The sequence below is a fragment of the Caloenas nicobarica genome, chromosome 8 (genome assembly GCF_036013445.1).
Source record: "Caloenas nicobarica isolate bCalNic1 chromosome 8, bCalNic1.hap1, whole genome shotgun sequence".
Taxonomy (NCBI): domain Eukaryota; kingdom Metazoa; phylum Chordata; class Aves; order Columbiformes; family Columbidae; genus Caloenas; species Caloenas nicobarica.
The window spans coordinates 21327514-21341516 of NC_088252.1; the positions used below are offsets into that span (position 1 = coordinate 21327514).

General features: G+C 58.4%; 1 protein-coding gene across 1 annotated transcript; it reads right to left on the reverse strand.

Annotated features, from left to right (window-relative positions):
• Positions 1-3013: 3013 nt before the first annotated feature.
• On the reverse strand, positions 3014-4932 carry HES1 (hes family bHLH transcription factor 1). The gene is made up of 4 exons (XM_065640220.1): positions 4786-4932; positions 4606-4701; positions 4442-4529; positions 3014-3722 (listed from the first exon to the last, which is right to left on the reverse strand). Exons 1-4 carry the CDS (start codon positions 4891-4893, stop codon positions 3238-3240), a joined length of 777 nt encoding a protein of 258 aa, XP_065496292.1. The 5' UTR covers positions 4894-4932; the 3' UTR covers positions 3014-3237.
• Positions 4933-14003: the final 9071 nt, after the last annotated feature.

A 14003-nucleotide genomic window follows, 5' to 3' on the forward strand; every position in this document is an offset into this window, starting at 1 on the left:
GCGGCCGCAAGCCCTTTGCACGGCCGAGCCCCGCGGTTCGAGACGGCCGGCCGGGGGGCCGCGCCGCCGGGGCTCGGCCGAGGCGTGCGGGCGGCGTTCGGCCGCGGGCTGCCGGCGTTCGGCCGCGGGCTGCCGGCGTTCGGCCCCGCCGCCTGCCAGCGGGGGCCGGGGCGGGCTCGTGTGCCGGCGGCGCGCTCCCTCCCGCGCTCCCCGCGCCGCCTGGCAGCCCGCCACCGCGCCGGGGGTTCGCTCCTTTCTCACGACCTCTCAGGTTCCTGAGCTCATCTGGGAGCTATTCATTTCCTGCCAGAAAACAGCCTTGCCTGCTAAAAAAACCACCTTAGCCGCAGAGCGGCCCAGGGCTTGGTACGAGGGCTCTCCCGGCTTAAATCATAAAGCTCCGGCTGTCTGGCTGGAATCAAAGGCAGGGCGGGCGCGCGGGGGGGCGGGGAGCCCGTGCCATATGGTAGCACTTAAGAGCCAAGGAGGAAGCGAGGAGGGGTTTCTGCGCTGCTCACGAGGAGTGTGGGAAAAGTTAATTGACTTTAATGACAGGTTTCCCGGGACGGCAGCAGCGGGGATGGAAGGGAGCTGCAGGGATGAGAGGGGCAGCCGGGGATGTGAGCCCCGCGGTGGGTAGCAGGCATGGCAGGGTGCTGTCGGAGCCAGGCAAAGCCCCCTGCCTGCAGAGCCCCGTGCAGGTGCACTGCAGGCAGGGAGGGAGCACTGCTTCCGGCTCAGCACTCTCCGAGCTGCAAGCACACACACGGGATTGTGGCAAAACTGTTTACAAGCCCAAGAACAATAATCTGAGAGGGACAGACCTGGCTCCAGCCCTCCCCAGGGCAGGTAGGGCTCACCAAGGTCTCCAGGGAAGGTGACAGGAGCTGCATCCTGTCCAGCAGCGCTGAGTCCAGTCCCTTTTCCTACCTGTCCTGCACAGCCCCACACGAGGTGACAGCCAAACGAGACGCCACCTGCCAGCAGCTCAGCCCTGTCCCTCTCCTAGCACTCCCTTCCCTCACCTGCTCGTCCCACAGCACCAATCTGAAGGCACTTGCTGCACCTGAAGGGAAATCTCTGCACATAATGGTCTGTGGATCCCCAGCCTGCATTTGTCATGGGCTCAGTGAATTGGCATCAAGAGCACAGCTCCTGGAAATTGCTCTGATCCCCTCAAAGCTCACAAACTCAAGCAGATCTCTCATGTTAACAGGCTGTGGGACAGAGTAAACACAGAAAGCTTTGGAGAAACCGGTCCAAGCATGGCATATCCCCTTTATATGAGACTATTCAGACTCCATTAGCAAATAGGTTAATCTTGTCTTTCACTCCTGATCCTGCTATATGTTCTTCATTAGCCTACAGTGATGTCTTTTTCTAACGCATCTTCCAAATCAACTTTCAGCAGAAAAGGAGTGCTTTGCCAAGCTGGAACAGCTGCAGACCTTCCAGGTGGCACATGACTGGTCTGCATCAGCTCCAGGCAGGCCATCCAGCAGCAGGAGCTGGTCAGATGCCATTCCCACACAAGTCCTGCAAACACTTCTCTGAACACAAGGTGGGCTCAGTCCTGCCCTCGGTACCTCCAGCACAGAAAAGTGACACTGCAGCCAGTGGAAGGAAAGGCAGGCTCAGCCCATATAGCTTCACACCTGCCTAGGGACAGCAAATCCATTATTCCCTAGCCTGGAACAAAAAAACAACTTGGCTGCAAGATGCCACCATGAGGGTGGTGATGCGGATAGGCCAGCAAAGCATTGGGAAACAGAGGGGAAACTCCTCTGCATCACCCAGGGAGATCATCCCCCGCAGCCCCTTTTAAAGAGCTGCCCCCGGCCCCATCATCAGGATGCCCTGTAGAGAGAGATCCTGGACAAATCTCCTCCTCTCTCCCTCTCCAAAATCCATCCCAAGAAATATTTTTAGATCAGAAGCCTGTGTTTGTATACCAGGAAAAGCTGGAGGGATTAAAACCCCCAGCAGGTTTAATCTGTCTGGTCTCACACTCTCTACAGCTTTCATTTCCCCAGCACCTGGATACAAACACCTGGCTGATCCAGACAAAATCCAACAAGCTTTTGCAGCAAGATTTGGAAGGAATCCCCAGCAGATCCTGGCATGGTTTAAAGCTGTCCGCTCTGAGTTAGGACTTGTTAAGAAGGGCAATGCAAGCTGTAACCCGAGACTGCTGCTCACCTCTATCTGGGGCTTGCATCTTGCCTGGAAATGGGGCATGACTAAGTCAAAGGGGTCAGTTGCCACTCACTGGTATAGAGATAGCCCGCACAGCTCCACATCACTCCCCCAGACACATGTTTTCCATCTAACAGCAGAGGAAATGCCCAACTCTATCAAAAACACATGCAGAACATTAATCATGAAGCAGAGCCTGGCTGGTGCTCAGGGCCAGGAACAGCTCTGTGCTTTTAAGTCCAGGTGGAGGTGGTGCCCAGCGCCTGCTGCAGCCTGTCAGCCAGCAGACAGGAGACAGGAGCACTCGTGTCAGGGTTGTCCTGTGGAGAGCCGCTGTTTTTGTAACACGAGAAGCTGGCAGGCACCGCTCTCTAAATCAACCGACCGAAGTAATTCACTATTTACACCACAGCCCAGGAGCAGGACACTCCAAGTCCAGGGCAGGAGGCTCAGCCGGGCAGTCAGGCTCCACACCGAATCCATCTCACTTTACCTGGGCTACTGCACTCTGCCAGCCCGAGGAGCCAGGAACAAGGCAGAGGTGCCTCCCTCAGCACATTCACCAGCTCTGCAAACATAAGCTCTTTTTAACAAGTCTGATCAGTTGAGCTGCTCCCAAGGAAGCAGTGATTACATCTGCCCCAGGGCAGGAACATGGGACAGAGGGTGTGAGTGACAGCTCCAGCCTGGAGAGCAGGACAAGGCAGCCCTGCAGCAGTACGATCCCTATGCAGCCAGGAGCTGGGCTCTCTCGTATGCACACAAGCCAGCAATCCAACCTATCTCCAAAGGCCTTCCAAAATGGAAGAGACACTTTTATTTTAAGAGCATTCAAAAAAAAAACCCCAAAAAACAAACCAATCTTTGGTGTCACATAGGGAAGGGGAAGGGAGGGAGAAAAAAGATCTCGTGTAAAACACGAAACACTGTCAAGGGAGTGCTATGGTACAAAGGCACAATCCAATATGAACATATAACCTATGTACAGCCGTGCCAGCAGCACGGGGTGTGGTGCTCAGTCCAGTCCGGTGCCCGTCACCCTCACCAGGGTCTCCAGACCGAGTCAGCTGTGCCAGGTGGCGGGCCAGACGGCGAGGCGGCGGTGGCAGCCGTGGGTGGGCCACCATACAGGGGCAGCACAGCACCGCTGGGAGCAAAGGCAGTGCTGGGGATGAGGAAGGCAAATTGCCCGTCAGAGGCTGGCAGCAGCTGGAAGCCACCGTACACCTTGGCTGTGTCGGCGCCTGGTTTGCAGGGCATACCCGGGAGTGGCCCCGCACCACTGCCCGGCGGCACCAGGGGTGGCCCAAAGGCTGCAGCTGGTGGCAGCGGGGGCGGCGGAGGGGGCGCAGGGTAGTTCATGGCGTTGATCTGGGTCATGCAGCTGGCCAGGTGGCCCAGGAGCCGGGTGCGCACCTCTGTGTTGACACCCTCACAGGTGGAGAGGAACCGCGTCACCTCGTTCATGCACTCGCTGAAGCCGGCACGGTACTTGCCCAGCACCGTGGGGTCTGTGCTCAGCGCGGCTGCGGGAGGAGAGAGGCGCACAGTGGTCAGTAGGCTCCGCAGGGAACAGGGGTGTGCAGCCCACCAGCATTGCATCCTGCAGCCCCCCCGACAGCACATCTTGTGCTCCCGGCTGCTGAGGATCCTAATGGAGAGCACAGCCCCTCCGCCACCAAGTCCCCCAGCATCAGGGACCCAGGTGGGGTACATACAACCCTCAAGTGTCCTCCTTTGCCCCTAAGTAAAGTGGATTCAGGTAAGGAGCACAGTCCCCCCCAGTGGCTCCTGTGCCTCCCACCTCTCCCAAACAGACCCAGGTGTGGAACACAGCTCCACTGGTTAGGGGACCCAAGCCAGGACTGCAGCTCTCCCAGTGCCCTCCAGTACTGGGGATGCAGACAGAGCACAGTGCCCCCCAGAGCCTCCCTTGTACTGTGGATACAGGTACAGAGCAAGGTACCTCTAGCCACCCCCCCACCAGTATCTGGCATGCAGGCAGGGAGTGCTGTGCTCTCCACAGCCCCTCAGTACCCAGGATACAAATGGGGAGGGCACTGGTCCCCCGTACCTGGGATACCGGTACAGAGCACGGTGCCCCCATCACCCCCCAGTACCGGACATGCAGGTTTGGAGCCGGGTGCCCCCGTTGCCCTCGCTACCGAGGATGCAGGCAGGGAGCGCAATGCCCTCAGCGCCCGGCCACCCCCCGCCCCCTCCGCCGGTTCTCTCCGGGACTCACCGGTCATCTGGGCACGCTGGAGGCTCCGCAGGTGCTTGACGGTCATCTCCAGGATGTCGGCCTTCTCCAGCTTGGAGTGCCGCGAGCTCTGCGGGCACAAACGGGGCTCAGAGCCGGCCGGCGCCGGCACCCCCGCGTCCCCCGCCCCGCTCCCCCCCGCTTACATCCTTCTTCAGCGCGTCCAGTATGAGCGTCTTCAGCTGCCCCAGGCTCTCGTTGATGCGCGCCCGCCGCCGCTTCTCCATGATCGGCTTGGAGGACTGCAAGAGAGGCGGCGGTCAGCGCCCGGCGCTGCCCCGCACCGCACTGCCCGTCCCGGCGCCACCCGTCGCGGCCGCCCTTACCTTCCGGTGCTCCGCCGCCGTCTTGGGCTTGTCGGGTGTCGCGTTGACGCTGGCGGGGGTGGCGGCCACCGGCGAGGCGCTGCTCTTCTCCATCAGGTCGGCCGGCATCCTGCGCCCGCGCCGGCAGCGCCCGCCGCCGCGGAAGAGGCGCCGGGGCAGCGGCGGGCGGGGGGGCCCGGGGGCGGCGGGGCCCGGGGGCGGCGGGGCGGGCGGGCGCGCGGCGGCGGGGCCGGCAGGGCGCGGGTGCCGCGCGCCCTTGGCCGCCCCTACTTATAGCGCGCGCCGCACGCGCGCGGCTCGTGTGAAACGTCCCCCGCCGCCGTTCCCACACTCGCGCCCAGCCAATGGGCGCCGCCCGCACGCGGCCCCGCTCGTGGACGGCGCCCGCCCATTGGCTGAGCGCCGCGCGGCGGCCGCCGGCCAATGGCGCGGGGCAGGCGGGCGGCCGGTCGCGGTTAACCCCTTGGGCGCCGCCCGCGGCGGGGGCGGAGGGAGGAGCTGGGCGGGGGCGGCCCTCGGGGAGCGCCGCGCTAATTACCGGGTTAATTGGCGCCCGTGGCAGGCGGGGCCCTGCCCGCTCCCCGCGGGGGCCGCCGGCTGCCGGCCCCGGGGCGGGCTGCGCTGTGGGGGGCCGCGGCGGCCTGGGCCCAGCTGTGGTGGCCGGGGCCCAGCGCCCGTGTGCGGGGCGGCCCCGCTGTCCCGGCGGCTGCCCACCCCCCCGCGCGGGTGTCCCCGAGGCCGGGCGGCCGGGCAGGGCGGCGGGGAGCCGCTGCGGGTGAGGCCGCAGATCCGGTGGTGCCGGGGGCGGGTGCGGAACCGGAGGGAGGTGGCTGTCCCTCGGCCGTGGCCCCCCCGGGCTTCTGCCGCCGCCAGCTGGTTTGGACAGTTTGTGGGGTTAGTTTAAAAAAATAAAAAAGTATTTTGCCTGCGGACTTGAAACTATCCTTTTTTTTTTTTCTTCTTTTTTTTTTTCTTCCCTCCGCTTGACTGACTTTCTCACACTCCTATTCCCATAGTCTGCCAGCTAAGCCTGAGTCATCCTGCCAAGAACTAGACCTGGCCTATTCAAAAATGTGCTCACTTGCTCTTTCTCTCTTTCTTTTCTTTTTTTTTTTGAGTATACACAGTAATGTTTTTCCACCTCCTCCAGTACCTGATCTGCACCTGTACAGGGCCAATCCCACATGTATCACCTGATCTCGCCTTTTCAGAGACCGTGAGAAAAATAAAGTTCAAGAAAGAAGAGACATGTTTGCAGATCTCACCGGTGCAAAGCCCTCGTCTCTGCAGAGGCTTGCCTGCTGAGCCTTCAGCGTTTAAAAAAAGGAAAATAAATAAAAGGAAGAGTGTCACGTTTAAAACTGCAGAAAAGTACAAATCCCTGCTTGCTTTCAGCTCCTCGATGGAGCCACAAGCCTTTTGATTTAAAAACAAAGAAGAGCCTTCAGTGTGTAAGATTTAACTTCAGGTGAGCAATATTTGACGCAAGCTCCAATTAGTGAGACATTAGGACAAACTCGAGTGAGGAAAAGATGGAGGCTGCACTGCGGAAGTCGCTGCCAAAAAGCCTTTTCTCAGTCACCTTTATGGGGAAATCAGAGACAACTGATTAGCAGGAAAACTGCAATACCTTTCTGGAGACCCCAAAAAGTTATCCAGTGGACCAATATTTTTTCTCGTGCTGATATATGCATATATTTGGGGGGAAAAAAAAGGAAAGTGATCACAATTACTGAGCTGGTGCTCTCCCTTCTGTGGGGAAATGCGGAGCTGGGCAGGCCCGTCCCCCCCAGGCTGTAGCTTTGTCCTGGTGTATGGACCTGAGGAGCGGCTGACCAGCTCTGATTGCTGGCCGGAGGTCGGTGTCTCTGGGGGACGAGTACGGGGCCAGCAGCCAGGACAGGCTGTCACCCAGTCCTTGCCCACACTGGGGACCTGGAACGTGCCCACGATTGCTGGCAGCAGCTCCCCTTGCCCACACCAGCTCCGTGCCCAGCCCTGCTGTGGAGCACCATGGAGGGGGGTTTGCTTTTGGGCCATGCGAGGTCTCCAAAAGCAACTGCAGGGGCTTCTTGGATCCGCGGCCGAATGCTGCACGGGGCCGCGGGGAGGTAGTGACACTGGTGTCCCCGCTCCACATCTCCTCTGCCACCAGCGTGCTGCTGTGACATGCCCTCCCCGTGCGAGGGTTGGGATCCCCGGACAGAAGCGTCTACATGTGTGAATTCCTTGGGGATCAGGAGAGGAAGGGGAGGATTTGCATGGAAGGATGTCTCTGGGAATGAAGTGGCCAAGGCCAAGTTTAGGCTGGAAGGAAGTGATGAAGGGATTTGTAACTGTTGGAGGGACCTGGAACAGATCCTCTGGTTCTCTCCAGCACTGCTTTTGCTTATGAAAGAGGTGTCAAGGGGGAGATAAAGCCTCGAGATAAGGGGCTGCCCTGGGGACTGGGATGTCCCTTGTCCCACAGTCCTCTGGCAAGGTTTTTTTCTTTGCTCAGGCAGTTATCTTGGGTTACAAATTGGGAATTGCCCAAAACAGATTTGGGAAGAACCTTTAGACAGCACGTTAGGGCCTTACTGACTGGCAGAACATCTTGGAGGAAAAATGTGTTGGCAAGAAAATTTAAGCTAGTCCTGGGCATGGGCCCAGGGGCGGGAAGGTGGAATAAAATAGGTTGTTGCCGCTGGGGCGGCATGCAGGAGGTGAAGAGGTGGCAGGGCTGGCTGTGCCTGCTCTCTCGTCATTTTGGAAGCAGCCAGAGCAAAATGTGCTTCTAGAGATCCAAGAGTCTTAATATCCAAAACTTGCAGGATCCTGGGAAATACAGAAAATAGAAACCAAGTTGTTTGTAAGAGCTGGGGAAGGAGCTGGAGCCCAGCAATGGCACACCAAGCCTTTCCCGTTTGGGTCACGGACTGCAAACCTAGCCTGGCTGCAGCTCAAAGTCATCACCACCCTGAAGGCTGGAAAACAAGTGCTGTGTGTCAGGGACATGTCCCTGGTGCAGATGTCCCCTCTGGGCAGTCCCACACATGTGCCTTCACTCGTGGTCCCCGTCTCAGAAGCTGTTGTGCAATCCATACTCAACTAGCTCTCCCGGGAGACGCAATCTCAGAATCTTTGGGTGCTGGTTTCAGGGTTTATTTCCCCTCCAGAAACGTTTGCCAGATCTTTGGGACAAGGTCGCTTTCAAACTGACTTCCTCACAAAGCTCCCTAGATGAAGAAAAGCTTTCATGGACATTGCTCCCCTACGCACCAGGTCCTTGTGGTAAAGGGGGCAGCTTTTGTGCAGCAGCGTCACTGCTCGGTCCTGCCGATGGCAGGAGCAGCTCACTGGGCAGGATGGCAGCCCTGTTTTGCAGCAGATCTTGCCCTCTCCTTTCCACTTGAAACCCATTTCCCACCTGCCTGGCCAAGACCCAGCATCCCAGCGCTGGCAGATGAGCTGCTCCTCCAGCAAGCACGTGCCTTGCAGGAGCCGGGCTGTTTCAGCTCTTCCCTGGCTGCCACCGCAGAGGAGAGGCTGAAGCGTTTATTGGTTTTACTCCTCTCTGTGTGTCACGCTGGGCGAGGGGGAGATCTGGCTGTTCTACCGTGACACTCCCTGTTTTTTTTGGGGGGGAGGGTAGCTCTGGGCTCCAGGAACTGATACCCACCCTTGTATTGCCCATATGACCAGGCAGGCATCCCCAGGAGTGGTGCAGGAAGCTGTGGGATGAAGCAGCCAAGGCTTTGCTGGAGTAGCAAAGCACCACTCTGAGAAACTCCAGCATCGCTAAGAACAGGCATTAAAAACCATTTTCATCTCCTCCTTCCATCCCAGGCTGGAGCACAGCTCTGTGCTGAAGAGGGCTCCGGGACAAGAGCCAGAGTACCTGCTAAGCTGATTCTTCTTGGCAGACTCCTATCCTGCTGAACCAAGGAAACGCTGCAGGGAAGCTGGCAAGGAGGGCATTTTGGCAACTGTGAAATGCCACCCATGTGGGTGGGAATTCCCTTCCTGCCCTGATACCCGCAGCATTAGTTGTTTCTGAGATTTCTGGTTGGGCTGGAGCAGCCCCATGTGCTAATGAGCACAAGATGGTGCAGCCCCAGCTTTCCCCTTTGCACCCCTGCACAGGGCTGGTACCAGCCTGGTCCTTCCCTGGCAGCGAGGGCTGGGTGCTGGCAGGTGCTGAGCTGGTAACGAGCACTGGCATCATCGCCAAATTGTTCACAGGGCTTGGACCTGTATGTGCCCTTGCCGCTGCCAGCTGGAGGCCGGGAGCTGCCTTATACCCTTCTCTTAGAGAAGATCTTTCCGTGTGACATGACCAGAGTTCACTGGACCACAAATTTGCAGTCTGCGGGCTGTGGCAGGGCGTCCCACTCCAGCACAACAGGCAGGATCTTTTGCAAGATCCAGCAGGTCCAGGCAGAGGGGCATCCAGCTGAGCCTGCATCCCTCTGAGAACCAGAAATAAGTGCGCATTCACCGCTGAGCTCCGGAGATGGGAAGGAGTGTCTCTCGGCTGTCATCCTCTCCATGTGTGGTGGGAGGTGTTGGCAGTGAGAGCTGCGTTACTTATTTATTAAGATCCCACTTGTGTCACTGCCTCAGGCTGCTGTCTCTGTGCCGGAGCTGTGCTGCCTGCATGCTTGCAGGGCACAGGGAGACCCTGCAAGCTGTGGAGGCTGGGTACATTTATGAAAATACTGTGACTTTGGCAATGGTGGGGCTGGAGACGGCATGCAGGGCTTGCTAGTGCTGAAAATGTCCCTGTCCCAAACACTGAGCAGAAGGCACCCTCTTGAGAGCCTCCAGGCAAAGGTGGATGTGCATCAGCTCCACATCCACGAGTCCAGCCCCAGCCGCTTTGCTGCAGCACTCGTGTGCTGAGCCGTGTGTGATCCCTGGCAAGCCCTGGCTGCAGGAAGCCCCGCAGGCTTTTCCAGAACACGGCTTTTAAGTCAGATCAGACCAGCGCTGCGGTTTGCAGCCCAGCTGTGCACAGCTGGATTGGCGCAGCCGGGGGTGGGGAGACGCAGGCGGGAGTGTGGCGAGGTGGGAGCCTCGCCAGCCGTCCTCGGCGCAGGGAAACCGCGCCTGGCTGCGTCAGCGTGCCCTCGAAGTCCCGGCACACCAGCCCTGTCTGTGTCCCCTCTGCCCTCTTTCCCCAGCCCCGCTGGCACCCGCAGCCGAGGGCAGGTGGGACCACAGCAGGCGGCTCCCCGGGGACCCAACCTTCACCGGCTGCGGGCTCATCAATCCCCCAGGGCCAGCCCTTGACCGCAGCATCTGTGCTCCTCTGCAGAGTGATCTGTCACATTTTCCAACACAATTCGTTTTCCTTGGCATTAATCAGTTCAAGAAAGGAGCCCGGGCTGATCGCTGCTCTGGAGCTTTCTGTTAAATTCACCAGCTGATTGTCATCTCGTACTCCTGGTGCCATGAATCGGCAGCAGGGAGAGCGTTGTGTAAGCTGCATGCTATCCTTAAAACCCTGGCAACCACAGAGGTGCAGCAAGAAAGTCTTTGGGATGTTTGGGAGGTGCTGCACCAGGCAGCTCTGCCTCCCATGGGGCAGCTCGGCTGAGGACAGTGTGGGGGCTGTGTCCCCATGCAGGGCAGGGACAGAGGTCGTGGCCTTCCTGATCTGACCTGGTCCCAGAGCCCTCGGGACACCAAGCTTTTCCCCTTGGCAGTTGGGATCGGTCACAGCTTGCCAGCCCTCCCAAGCCATGCTGCTGTCCCGATTCCGTTATTCCCTTACCCATTTATTCAATAAAACGCAGGATACTTCAGGGCGCAGTGCTGTGCTGCTGCAGAATAGAACCTTCGCCCAGCCAGCATCTTTCTTGAAGTAGTAACTAGATGGACTCTGATGAATCCAGGGTACAATGAACCATTTGCACTTGGCTCCTGATCTCCCCGGTGTCTTCAGTTTTGTTTTAGCTTGGCAGCATTATGGAGAGAGCTAGCCTATCTCACTAATACTTTAATGTATATATAATTTTAATGCTGCATTCCTAAAATCAATATTCATTATTCAAGGCGATAGCAGAGCTAAAATTAGTCCTCTAGCTATATCAAGAATATCAGGATGATCGCACGTTGTTAGGATCAGCGACCTCATGCACGTGGGCAGGGCAGTGGGGCAGGGTGCTGAGCCGCGTGGCAGCGCGCGCTGGCATCGTCCCTGCCACCTCTCCGGGGAGCCAGACCCTGCCTGCCTCCCGCCCGCACCCGCCCTGCTCAGCCACCGGAATTACGCCAGAGTTCTGCCGCGGCGGCAGGTGAGGCGATCCGGGGCGATGTGCCAGGGGGGACACAGGGATGGTGGGTTTTTTGCTTATTTTTCTGCCCAGGGTGGTCAGACCTGACATGGGAAGCGGTGATTTGAAATCCTCAAATAACACATTTTGACAGCAGAGCAGTGTGTGTGCTAGGGTGGAGTGTTTTTCTCTCTTATTTTTCTTCTTTCTCTTGCTGATTTGCAGTCAAGTCCCCTCCGTAAGACCCTTGGCCATTGACGTGAGTCAGGTTTTTTGGAAAACTGTGCATTCTCCATTTGCTTTGGTTATGTGCTGCCACTTGTGTGCCATTCCAGAGCTGTGTGCATGCTCTAGTCCTGGCAATCGCGTTGGGGAACCATTTTTCTCATATGAGCTAAAAAGAGAAAAGGTGGAGATCCTTTACATGCTAGTCAAGAATTGGTGTGTTAATAGTTGCTGTAATAGAAAATATTATCCCTCAGAGGATGTTGTTATTTTATAAACAAGGGGATAATTCACAGCTCAATTACTTAAATCATTAGTTAATTGCTAAGCGCAATGAATAAATACATTTGCAAGTACAACATTTAATTTGCACAGATTCCAGTAGTCTAGGCATTAAGAGGCAGATCACTATTTGATAAGTAATCTGGAATGTCTTATGAAATGACATTTATTTTCACACGCAGTCCAAATGATGAAATGTCCTGAAACGAGATTTCAAGGGCCTTGTCCTTCCTCCCCTGCAACGAAGGGCACTGTTTTCATCAGCCGCCTTAGAAATGCGTTCAGGCTGCCCGCGAGCACCGGGGAAGGCAGGAATTTCTCCAGGAAATTCTACAACAAATAAACCCAGCAAAGGGGGAATTCGCAGCCCACTGCTGTCCGTCCGGGCCCGATGGCCCCCACCAGCGCTGCAGGACTTTGTGCCTGTCGCAGGCAGGTCCCGTTCTGCGGGGCATGAGGAGCCCTGCCTGCTGCCTGCATGCTGCCTGCACGCTGCCTGCCTGCTGCCTGCCTGCTGCCTGCCTGCTGCCTGCACGCTGCCTGCACGCTGCCTGCCTGCTGCCTGCCTGCTACCTGCACGCTGCCTGCCTGCTGCCTGCACGCTGCCTACCCGCTGCCTGCACGCTGCCTGCCTGCTGACTGCCTGCTGCCTGCCTGCTGCCTGCATGCTGCCTGCACGCTGCCTACCTGCTGCCTGCACGCTGCCTGCCTGCTGGCTGCCTGCTGGCTGCCTGCTGCCTGCACGCTGCCTACCTGCTGCCTGCCTGCTGCCTGCACGCTGCCTGCCTGCTGCCTGCCTGCTGCCTGCCTGCTGCCTGCACGCTGCCTGCACGCTGCCTACCCGCTGCCTGCCTGCTGCCTGCACGCTGCCTGCCTGCTGCCTGCACGCTGCCTGCACGCTGCCTACCCGCTGCCTGCCTGCTGGCTGCCTGCTGCCTGCACGCTGCCTGCACGCTGCCTGCCTGCTGCCTGCCTGCTGCCTGCACGCTGCCTGCACGCTGCCTGCCTGCTGCCTGCACGCTGCCTGCCTGCTGGCTGCCTGCTGGCTGCCTGCTGCCTGCACGCTGCCTGCCTGCTGCCTGCACGCTGCCTGCCTGCTGCCTGCCTGCTGGCTGCCTGCTGCCTGCACGCTGCCTGCATGCTGCCTGCCTGCTGCCTGCCTGCTGCCTGCACGCTGCCTGCCTGCTGCCTGCACGCTGCCTGCACGCTGCCTGCACGCTGCCTACCCGCTGCCTACCCGCTGCCTGCCTGCTGCCTGCCTGCTGCCTGCACGCTGCCTGCCTGCTGCCGGCCTGCTGCCTGCACGCTGCCTGCACGCTGCCTGCCTGCTGCCTGCACGCTGCCTGCCTGCTGGCTGCCTGCTGGCTGCCTGCTGCCTGCACGCTGCCTGCCTGCTGCCTGCACGCTGCCTGCACGCTGCCTGCCTGCTGGCTGCCTGCTGCCTGCCTGCTGCCTGCACGCTGCCTGCCTGCTGCCTGCACGCTGCCGGAGCCGGGGCCCGCTGCTGCTGCCCCAAATAAGAGGCGCTGCAAACAGCAGGCACCTGCGCTTCGGTTGTTCGTATTGAATAATCTCGGGCTACTGGTGCCCTTTTGCAGGCTCATATCTTTATTGGAGGCTGTTAAAGCTGAACCTCCCAACAGCAATAACATGACTACAAAGCATTTCTAAGAAAAAAGTACGTGGGAATAAGGGAGATACTGAGATCCCAGCCAATTTCAGTACAATACAAGCCTGAAGTGTCCTTATAAAGTTAACAAGTCAAATTTAAATGCATACAAGGCTCAGGACCAGACAGGAAACAAGATCAGCCAAACCTTGAAAGGCACATCATTGTCTGTCAGATTCATGCCATAAAAAAGGTGTATTCACATGGCTGATACACTGATAAACCTGGTGGAGAAATGCCAGCAGCCCGAGTGGGCAGGGATGCTCACGGCAGGGATGTTACAGCGGCCCGGTCCCTTGTTACAGAACGCTCTGTCCTGCACTCTCTGCTGTTGCCCTGCAATAAAATGGGGTTCTTCTGGTGTAAATCTGGGGAGAGTCTGGCAGGTGATTTCCTCCAAGGCAATCAGCAGCCCTTACCGCTGGCTTTATGACAGGCAAGCCAGCCTTTGCAATCCTGCTGCTGGAGGGAGGCAAGAAAATTACCTTCATGCCTTGTGCAGCACCGTCTCCATCACACTTCTGAGCAGCACAAGCTGCAGCCAGGAGTGCAGCACACGGTGGGGAATTCCCTGCCCCCTGTGGCATAAGCACCCTGGGTGCCACAGACAAGACAGGGCAAGGAAAGAGCTGGACGAGGCTGCTGGTGCTGCACAACCCAGGAGCTGGTCCCTGCTTTCTCCTGGGAGCCTAAAGCACCTGTGGATTTGGAGCGTGTGTGCTGAAGGCACCTGGAGAACAGCTTGTTTCAGCAATGGGAGCTGGAAGGGACGTCATGGAGTG

What these genes read in the sequence shown, in the direction of transcription:
- HES1 (XM_065640220.1), bottom strand. Translation starts at nt 4,893, where the DNA reads ATGCCGGCCGACCTGATGGAGAAGAGCAGCGCCTCGCCGGTGGCCGCC. An exon ending in TGGACGCGCTGAAGAAGGAT is followed by an intron (nt 4,530 to 4,605) that starts GTAAGCGGGGGG and finishes TTGTGCCCGCAG; the next exon opens with AGCTCGCGGCACTCCAAGCT. An exon ending in CCAGCGTGCCCAGATGACCG is followed by an intron (nt 3,723 to 4,441) that starts GTGAGTCCCGGA and finishes CTCCTCCCGCAG; the next exon opens with CCGCGCTGAGCACAGACCCC.